Source organism: Arvicanthis niloticus, chromosome 14 (assembly GCF_011762505.2).
Source record: "Arvicanthis niloticus isolate mArvNil1 chromosome 14, mArvNil1.pat.X, whole genome shotgun sequence".
NCBI classification, from domain to species: domain Eukaryota; kingdom Metazoa; phylum Chordata; class Mammalia; order Rodentia; family Muridae; genus Arvicanthis; species Arvicanthis niloticus.
Genome location: NC_047671.1, coordinates 19,163,721 through 19,174,338, shown reverse-complemented (window position 1 = coordinate 19,174,338; position 10,618 = coordinate 19,163,721). Strand labels below are relative to the sequence as shown.

Here is a 10,618-nt window from a genome sequence, read left to right as displayed (position 1 = left end):
AAAGTCTACCCAGTACTGAAGATTTGGAACAATGGAGCTAATCCATGCATTCCTTTTAGGACCTGTCTTAGTCAGGGTTTCTATTCCTGCACAAAACATCATGACCAAGAAGCAAGTTGGGGAGGAAAGGGTTTATTTAGCTTACACTTCCACATTGCTGTTCATTGCCAAAGGAAGTCAGGACTGGAACTCACACAGGGCAGGAAGCAGGAGCTGATGCAGAGGCCATGAGAGATGTTACTTACTGGCTTGCTTCCCCTGGCTTGCTTACCTTGCTTTCTTATAGAACCCAAGACAATCAGACCAAGGATGGCACCACCCATAATGGGCCCTCCCACCTTTGATCACTAATTGAGAAAAATGCCTTACAACTGGATCTTATGAAGGCATTTCCTCAAGGAAGGCTCCTTTCTCTATGATAACTCCAGCTTGTGTCAAGTTGACATACAAAACCAGCCAGTACAGAACCAGAAAAGTGGCAAAACCACATTTGAAAACCGGTAATTCCTTAAGCATTTCAACATATGTTTGCTATATGTTCTAGCCATTCAATCAAGTTTTTTGATGAAGACACACTGAAGAATTTTTTATGTATACAGGTAGATTTTTATGTTATTTTTCAATCACATACTAAGAGCCAAAAGCTAAAATCCGAGCAAACAAATGTCCACTGGCAGATCAGTAAAGAAAATGTGACATACGTGCATACTAGACTGTACATCAACAAAGAGCCAAGCCACCAACAAACAATCACATACACCTAACAAAATCTCAAATTATTATGCAAGTAAAAGGAAGCCTTCCATAAAATGTAAACATACTGTATGATTTCCTAGTCACAAACTGGTGTCTGTAGGAAGACAGAAATTGAATATGGGCACAGAGAAACATCAAGAGTGCAGTATCTTCATGATGATACAATACATTGTGCACATACCTACTCCAATAAGGCAATAAATATGGAAAAGAAGTATAGGGAGGAGGAAGAAGAGGAGGAGAAGGAGGAGGGGGATGGGGAGGAGGAGGAAGAGAAGGAGGAGGAGAAACAAGAAAGAATTATAGGTAACTATTTTACCCAGTCCTGTTTTCAGGTAATAGGGAATATTGTTGAATGTCCCTTGGTTGCCAGACCCAGTTTTAGATGGCAGAGTGACAAGAGGGTGTGGTAAGAGGCTCAGGGAAGAAGGCAGAGAGTCAGGAGAAAAAGAAAAATAAATGTCTTTATTTTCCTAAAAATAGCTAAAAGGTGGGAGGTGTGGCTCCTATGGAAAAGCACTTTACCTTTCTTGAGGCCAGAGGCTCCATCCCCACCACTGTGAAAAGCAAACATTCTATTGACAGGAAAGGTAACATCAGAGATGTCTGATGGCTTGTGAAAAAAAAAAAAATATGACGCTGTCTACAGGAACAGGCAGTCACCAGCATGACTGTACCCTGTTTAGAAGCAGGGGTCTAGTGGTAAGGATACATTGGGGATTTAAAGAGGGCACTTATTTGAAAACAAACAAAACAACAACAAAACCCTTCTCTTTGGAAGTATAGTTAAGCAGAAACAGGAAGACAAGAAAGTGAGGGGAGCAGCTAGACTGGAGAGGGGTTTGTTCTGGCACTCAGGCCAACCCTCTAGTTTCCCAGTAAGGAAAGTGTGGATGTGGTCATGACCTCGGGACCAAATAATAAATCCTATCATCTTCCATACACAAATCCACTTCTGTACTTAAACATGCTTTTGTATTTCTTTCACGAAAACCCTTTCTTGTATCCCAATTGCAAGTACTGCTTTGAATTCTGAGTTGGAGAAGCTAAGGATTTTTAGGAGCCTGTATGTTCCCCCTCCTCTGTCAGTTTTTTCTGGAAGGGGTCATGGAGTGAGTGCAAACTGGGCCTACATGGCTCCCTTACGTGGTCTTGTTTTATACTGCTCCAATGACCGCATGATAAACTACACTTGGAAGTAAAAAGAAAATAAAGGGCCTAGGTTCCTGGGTGGGATTGAGGTGGTATACATCTGTGTTCAATGTCTTAAATGCCAGGACTCTCTTTGCTCTGTCTGGGTCACTTCCCACAGTGAGTACACATGCATAGTCTAGTTTCTTTCATGGATCAAACACGCCGAGGAGGTCTGCTGTAACTTTACAGCTGTTGCTGCCTTTGTTTTGTCTTCAGACACTTGGTATAAAAGAGTCCTTCATCTTTCAGAGACTTAGGAAAATGGTCCAGAGCAATGATGATTGTGAAAAAAAAAATGATTAACATAATAAACCCCCTCCAGGAAGCAGACTGGCTCAGTGAAATCATAATTAGCTAAACCTTGGTGTGTGCTGCTTTTGTGAATTTCTGACAGAACAGGAATCTCCATGTTCTTATAGTAAACTCTTTCTGCAGAAGCCCCAACACATAAAAGTACCTTTTCCCTCAGTGTAGAGATCTGTGAAGAATGCAACATCTCACAATACAGTTTAAACACAGTAGTCCTATAATTACAAACAACAAATGTCAGGATTCTCTGGTTTTTCTCTCAATATGGTACATACTATGCCTTTACAGTAATTCTATAAAACATTTGGAAACCAAGACGTTCGTGATTTGTATTTACTAATTTAGAGGGAGCCCCGAAGGTAAAGATTCTGCCTGGATGCAACTGCAATCCTGAGCAATCACATCGGAGGAATAAGGCCGAGAATTTACGTGCTTACACAGGGAGCTTTGTTGGTCTTTAAATTAACATCTCATCATTTTCTTGGCAAAGCCTATCTAAGCAGCATATGGAAAGAGATCCTCTCTGGGAACAAGGAAACTTGGGCAAATGGACAGGTAAGGAAGCTGGATGCTGGTGGTTGAGAATGGGCCTTGAACTGGCAGGCTTTGGCCAGGTCTGTGACCAAGGTGGAGCCCATTATGATGCATCCTTTTGTAATGGATAAGGAATGTGGACCTGCTTATGGAATACAGCACTACTACATCAACATACCAACTTCTTGTTGTAATGAATGCTTCATTCAAAACTATTAGAGCATCTCATAGAATAGAAAAGCTCAGCTTTTAAATAATGAATAAGAACATTTATTAAGATTAATAATAGTCACTTGGCTGAACTCAAATAATGTTTACCTTGCTCCAAATGGATTGCATTTTTAATGTCGTAAACACTTCATGCTGGTGTTGGTATCTTCCTTTCCACTCACTGGGTATCCAACATTGGCATGCACACAAAGTTGATTTGAGTACACAGAATACTTGATAAAAACATGGTTTTATTTGAAAAGTGTGCAAGAACAATCACTAAGTACAGTTGTCAACAACGCTACGCAAACTCAGACACCACAAAATCATGTGACGCTATGGTTTCTGAAGCCACTGGAATTTTGATACAAGAAACCTGACGGCATTTGTCAGGAGCCACAACCTCTTCAGGAACACGTTCAATAATCCACGTTTAAAGCTTTGGGTTACATTTAAATCATTAGACAAAACTGAGATCTGTATAGAAAGCAGACAAAACAAACATGCTCAGGTTAAAAAGATGGATAATATTACTAGAAAGTAAATTGTTAGGATACCATGAAGCACTTCAGTATTGTCAGAACGTCTCATTTCTGCACAGAAAGTAAAGCAGGTTAATTTATTTTTCTTAAGTTCAAATACAAGACTCTTTTAGACATAAAATTTTATTTGTACATGGGATTTCAACCGTGTAATATTCTACATTGAATCTAATTGGTTTCCTTGAAAGAAATACAAGATGACTGAGCTCATATTTTTCAACAGTAAGATACATTATACATTTTCAATCAAATACAGTGACCGCAAAGTGACTGACTGTACATTGAGCTGTCCTTCTACAATTACTGTGATGGTCATACCATACATCTTACCATGGCATGTGACCCAGGATAGGAGCATATTCATTATTCTAAGTTTATGATAATGGTGTCTGTTTATGAAAGAAAGTTTCTGTTGTACCTTTCTTTTGAATGTAACTTGAAACTTGTGAGTTACTCAAAGTTTGTTAAGCTCTGTATACGAAAAGCCACATGGTCCTTATTTCTTATTTCAATTTCTTATTTCATGGTCCAAGTTCTTATTTCTGGCCATTTTTCTCTCTATAACAGATTCTCCATTAAAGAGCATCAGGGAACAAGAATCACATGGAACAAAACAATAAGCATATATGGCAGTCCCTTAATATACAGTGTTGGCATGAGGACAATGGTTGCTGGTTAAACAGAAGGATCCATTTCATTAAGGCCAGATAAACTGGCTCCTGTAGGACCTACAAAGGATCTAGAAAGACCAAGTCAGTTGAGAGGTGCTAGTCATAATGGCCAGGACCTCCCAGAAAGAAAAGGAAGCAGAAAAGTATATTTAAACCATGGTTGTTCTCTAAGAGTTGGCATCCTTTTAAATTGTTCCATCGTATTGGGACTGTTTTACCTTTGTTCTTCCTTATTCTTTGATTAATGATCTTGTCACATATGAAATTACAAAACACCTCAGCCATAAACTGTTGGTACAAAGAAAGCTTCTATAAAGGGTCTCTTAATGTTACTGCTGAAAAATTTAAAGTAATATTTTATTGAGTATCAGATTCATATATAGTAAATAAAATATTTCTAAGTATCCTAAATATTTGGTAGTCATATATATTTTTTACTTAGTTATAAGGGCATAAACTCTACTAAGCAGATAAGAATAATGAGAAAATATCTTCATGGATTTAGTTTAAAAATTATAAATCTTTTCTTCCTCCATCTAAGTCAACCTATAGCCATCTTCATTTTCTCCTATATTGAAAATCTTGACTTAGCTAGCCTGTCACTCTTATATTTGTTCAGAACTTTTGATCATCAGTGTCATTGTGGTTGGACACCATTCAAAAATTCAATGACAATTTTTATAACATTTTCTCTATATTCAGCATTGCTTGTCATTTCTATACTATGAGACAGGCACTGAGATAACACTCAGTTACTACTCCATACTTATTGTCAGAAATGAGCTGACATTGCTGTGGTAGAATATCAAGAAGAAAATACAATAGATTAAATTCTTAGGCAACTATAGCTAGGTTCTTGACATCCTTTAAAAAAAATGGTAAAGCTTTCTTTAAAATAGTTACTAAGCCACTTTCAATGTTATAAAGCTTGGTAGTAAAAGATGAAAATCAGGTTTTCTATCACTTTGGCTAAAATTAACTCCCCTTCCCTCCATCCTCTCTGTTACCTGAGGACCAAAACCAAGTCCTCAAATATACTACTCAGAGGCTCCACAACTTAGCTTGTGCATCTCCAGCCTTTTATAGAGTTACTACACATCTCAGCAAACTGGAGATTAAAAATGTTACTTCTTTATAGGTTGAATGTTGGAATATAACCCTAAAATCCTCTGAGTGACAACTTGTCCTTAAATATTGGGTGTGATATACAGCAAGGAAGGCATTTTTTTCCCCTAAGAGAAGATAGGCACAGAAGAGTGAATGGTCCCCTTCACAGGCGCTTTCAGGTTGTTCACCTTCTCTAGGAACACAATGCATCTCCACACAGAGCTGCCTCTGCCTGGTGCCCCTAGGCACTAACTAAGAAGATGCTCCAGGTTCATAAGAATCTGCTGATTTCCAATAGACTCGCTCTGGAGTTTAAATGTCTTTGGAATGAGGCTGTTGTTACAGATTTTTTAATGTCATGCAGTTATTTATGGGCAAGTGTTTGGTTTTTGTTTTTGTTTAGTTTTTGATACAAAGGACAATTAAACATCGATTAGAAGAACTCTTTCCCTGTCATCATATCTGTATAGGTTTGCAAGCAACAAATGTACATTAAATCAAAGGCGTCCACGGATGCATAGAGTGCCTTATCTGGTTAAAAATTAACAGATTAGATACTTTAGGAAATGCTAGTTCTGTGGGGTTTTTCTTGCAGTAAATTATTAGTAAATTGGCTAAAGTAGTAAAGTCTGAATGTTGAAACCATTATGGAGCAATACAAGTTCATTTCCCAATGCACAGCATTTTCTCTACTTGGTCACATCTAGTTACCACAATGAAAACAAGACCAGCACTATGTTCTTACCACTGTTTTATATATTTTTCAGAGGGCCATTCTTATATAAGATCAAAATAACATTGTACAAATTTGTAGTTAATTTTCAAGCAATTGCTAATCTGTGACATGTTAGGAGAAGGTAGCAATAATCTCCAGATCCCAATAATGTTTTTGCATCCTTTGCTAACCATTATCAGTTGAGTTCAGCCATATTATTGTCTCTGTGAGGCTCTTCAGAGACATCAGATTAGAGAAAATGAGTTAAGTGGTTGGAGACAAAACTGATCACAGAGTACTTTGAGGCACTGAGTTCAGGCTGTGTAAACATCAACCAGTGTGAACACTCTAGACTAGGGCACTGTATTAGAAAGAAGTATCACGTACATTAGATACCTCTCAAAAATACAATTGGTTCACTAAGAGCATTTGGAGGTAATTATTAAGAGAAAATATCTTAGCTACAGATATATGTTGTGGTGGGATAAAAGAGATACAGAGTTCTTTAAAATAGAATATTCATGGCACCAGATCAATTCAAAATTATATAACAAAGTATATAGAACTAGAATCTGAAAATCATAGGAGAATAATGTTTTAACCATGACCAAATAGATTTTGAGGTTGGATGTCAAAGTTTACAAACAGAAGTATTTCTAGACCAAGTGTTTATAACTAGAATATTTTTATTTTTCGGCAGTTTGAAATGTCAATCTTCTTGAGCTTATTACTCAATACCTATTACTCTTACAGGCACATTTACATATTTACAGGCACCATTGCCCTCGGCTTCATGCTAGTTAGCAACAATGAACTTTAAGCAGGTCGTGAAAAATACTTATTCTGACAATGAAAGAATCTTGCTAATCTTTTAACAAGCAAGCCAATTATGTAACTGATTATGTAATTGGACCGTGGGAATAAACTGAAGATGGAGAGATGAAATCCCTTCAGTATCATGGGTCTCACCATTCTCTGTTATGGAAATACTGATATGACTTGAATCAAAACCGGAAATAGATATAATGACCACGACCGTCACCAGATTTTGCCACAGCCATGCTCATTTCTTTCCACTTTGCTTCCAGAAGACACATTGCACAAATTGACTTTTAGCTTTCTACTCCTATGGTGAAGACACTGAGACCATGAAGAGCATCCCAACCAGAGAGAATTGGAGGGAATCCTAACAAAGAATGGATTATACAAGCTGGGATGCTGAGCTTTTGACACTGAGAATTGTACCAAGGGTGAATCCCATCTAAGCCTCCAAATTGTGTTGCTTAGTGACACAGTTCTGGATCTAACTTGTTGTAAAAACATTTTTGTGTAGACATGTCCTTGGATCTGTCTCACTCAACTGCAGATAGAGGTAAGCAGGAAAACACTGGATATGGCACCGGATTTTATTTTGTAATGTTTGTAACTTTGAAAGGAGGCAAGGCATGCAAAAGTTTGAGACTGAAAAAAAAAATGTTTCAAAGGATGAGAGACTATCCTGTCACAAATTGTAAGCTCAATATGGAAACAGAAAACACGAAGCCATTTGTCTTTGGTAGCAGTATATTATTGTCTCTGTTATTGGTAAAATCGATTGACAATTTTAAATACCATTTTGATAAGATTGGTTTATATGTATCCCAAATTACGATGAATAAAAAATAATACAAAGTGAGTTTTCACAATGATAAGAATATCTGTGATTAGTTCTTGAAAAAAAAAAAGAAAGCTTTCAGGAAAACAAAACATTGACTATAGTTTTGATGAGTTGAAACACACCTTCATTCTTGCTATTTTTTCAAGTACACCTCAACTATAGCTATTCTTCCTCCTGGCAAAGTAAAAAATGTCATAATGAAGAATGCAGCATCAAATTTTGGTGATTGATGGCATGAAAATTCAGGGCAACTGTAGTTATTGGTTCATAATTACCTTGATGTTATTGACCCATGAACACACCTTCATTTCTGTGACACCATCAAGGCAGGTATAAGTGTGGTCTAGAGGAACGATAAATTTAGAATTTCTAGTGCTTTTCTAAAATGAAGTAAAAGCCGTAATTAATAATCACTCCGTTTTCTCTCAACAAATTTTATATTTAGACACTGTAAGACTAAATCCTAAGTTTTCTTTATTATGCTTGTAAGATATATACGATAAAAATGCTTTATTTTTTTTTCTTGTGACCCTTTCTAAGAATTTGATAAAAAAATAACGTAAAATGTGAACTTGGGCACCATTAGCAATGATAATTCTTTTAAATTCTCCTTTAGATAGCGTCTTCCATTCTCCAGGTTGGAGTAATATGTGCTTTTATTTAAAACTCACCAATACTTTTTTCCCCCATATACACATTCTTATAAAAATACAAGTGAGCAGTCACGATGGTGAGATTGCCTTAGGACAACTTCGACTTTTGTTTGGAAGGGACTCAGGATAACAGGACAGTTCTTTTAACACTATGACTATTCTGCTTTATTCAAATAGATTGGGGTCAGGGGACAAAGACATGCCATTGCTCCTGAGCTACAACAACAACGTGCTTTGTCATGGTTTCAGGACAGAGGATTTGGGCAGGCTCTCCATCACTAGCTCCTCTGAGTGGCTAGCAGGCACATTTCTTTTCTGCTGGCTTTCCCCCATCCAGCTTTCCTGAATTTCCACCATTGACAGCGTCCGGAACCTGTGTCTTCTCTACACACTTTTCCATTCTCTTCATGATCAAGTCCAGAAGCGTTTCCACTGACTTCTCTACATTCTGCCCTGTCGCTGCACTTGTTTCGAAGTATGGTATGCTAGGGTAGAAACACGAAAAAGCAGATTTTTCAAACTGACCTGTAACATGGCCTCTGTGAATCATATACATTTTTTTGAAGTGTGTGTGTATCGCAGAGAGATTAACTCTCGCTAAGTAGCAAGTGTATTACTTCACAAGGTTATTATATTTTATTGCTATCCAAACCCTGACATTCTTCAGCAATACAATGAGACTATCAATACAGTTGGCATATTGGAACATTTTGAACTTAACTCTATTCTTGAATAATACAGTTAGTAATATTCTGACATAAGATCATTTCTAAAGCAGATTTTAGTTTTATTTTTAAAAATATTTTGTTTTCATTTATGTGTATATGGACATGTGTGTGGGTGTGTAGGTGAGTCTATATGTGTGCATACACACCTGCATGCACACATGTGCCTAAGAAAGCCAGGAGAAGGTGTCAAGTTCCCTGGAGCTGGAGTTACAAGTGGGTTATAAGCCACCTGACATGGATGCTGGGAACGAAAGTGGTTCTCTGAAAGAATGCCAATTGTTCTTAATGACTAAGACATCTCTCCAGACCCAGAGCAGAGGTTAATTAAGGAGAGGGCGAGGAAGTCTGCTGTGAGATTCTGTTTCCTAGAAATGACAGGGAAGCTATACCCATGATACCTCAACAATATAGATACCTTTAAAAAGATGAAAAATGACATCATCACTTGAAATGTCAACATTGGTAGGGGAGTTGCATAGGGCCACACCCCTAGAGGAAAAGCTACAGTCAATTAAGGACTGCCAAGAGAGGAAGAATTAGTCTTCCCCAGAGATGAGCACGCTAAATGGTTATCCTAATTGGTCAGTCTCACTTCCCAATATACACACAAGCAACACTAAACGAGTTGAGCAGGTTGCAGTTACATATGGGAAAGTGATGTAATTGTATTTTAATTTTTAAGGTTTTGTTCTTTAAGAACAAAAAATTTGGCATAAATTTTCATTTAGTACAACGTTCAACAAAAGGAGAGGCACCTGTGAAAAACCCAACTGTTGCCAGGGGCCTCTCAAGAGGAAGTAGTCTCCGAGAGATCAGAAGTAATACAGGCCATCAAAACTTTTTTTCAGGGATTTATTATGTATACAGCATTCTGCCTGCATAAATGCTTGCAGGCCAGAAGAGGGCACCAGATCTCATTATAGATGGTTATTAGCTACCATGTAGTTGCTGGGAATTGGAATCAGGACCTTTGGAAGTGCAGCCAGTGCTCTTAACATCTGAGTCATCTCCCCAGCCTTCCTTTTTCCTCCTCCTCCTCGTCCTCCTCCTCCTCCTCCTCTTTTTGTTAAGTAAATAAAAATGGGTGTGTTGTTCTGTCACACTGTTGGGACCCCATTGTGTAGGAAGCCAACACAGGAGGTAATCAGGAAGCTAAAGTCAAGATGTCACCATTGCTTTAAGACAATGAAATAAACGAAGGCAGTAAGAGAAAGCCTAAACCAGGGATCTGTAGTACCACTAACATTTTATTTTGCTATAGCCAATCACCTAGAAACTTGATTTTGAAATGCCTCATATATTAACTATAATAGTCATGGGAATATAAGCTACATTTACTTAAAATTAACAGTTTTAAGGAGAGCTAAACTTTAAGGAAGCAACTTTAAACTAGCAACAGTTGCCAAAGCAGAACAAAGACTCAATCAATGTTAGATGCTATTATTAATATGACTTCTGGAAAGTGTGTGTGTGTTTTGTTTGTTTGTATGTATGTATGTATGTATGTATGCATGCATGCATGTACATGGACAAGCATGCTCC

At 37.6% G+C, this 10,618-nt stretch overlaps 1 protein-coding gene across 5 annotated transcripts in view; it reads right to left on the bottom strand.

The window, feature by feature from the left end:
• Positions 1 to 3,234: 3,234 nt before the first annotated feature.
• Positions 3,235 to 10,618, bottom strand: part of Rab27b (RAB27B, member RAS oncogene family) — a 162,272-nt gene continuing 154,888 nt past the window's right edge. For all 5 annotated transcript variants that reach the window (XM_034518289.2, XM_034518290.2, XM_076912493.1 and 2 more), the window contains one exon: positions 3,235 to 8,833. In XM_034518289.2, coding sequence (XP_034374180.1) covers positions 8,644 to 8,833 — 190 coding nt within the window. In that variant the 3' untranslated portion in view covers positions 3,235 to 8,643. The remainder of the gene's footprint in view (positions 8,834 to 10,618) is intronic.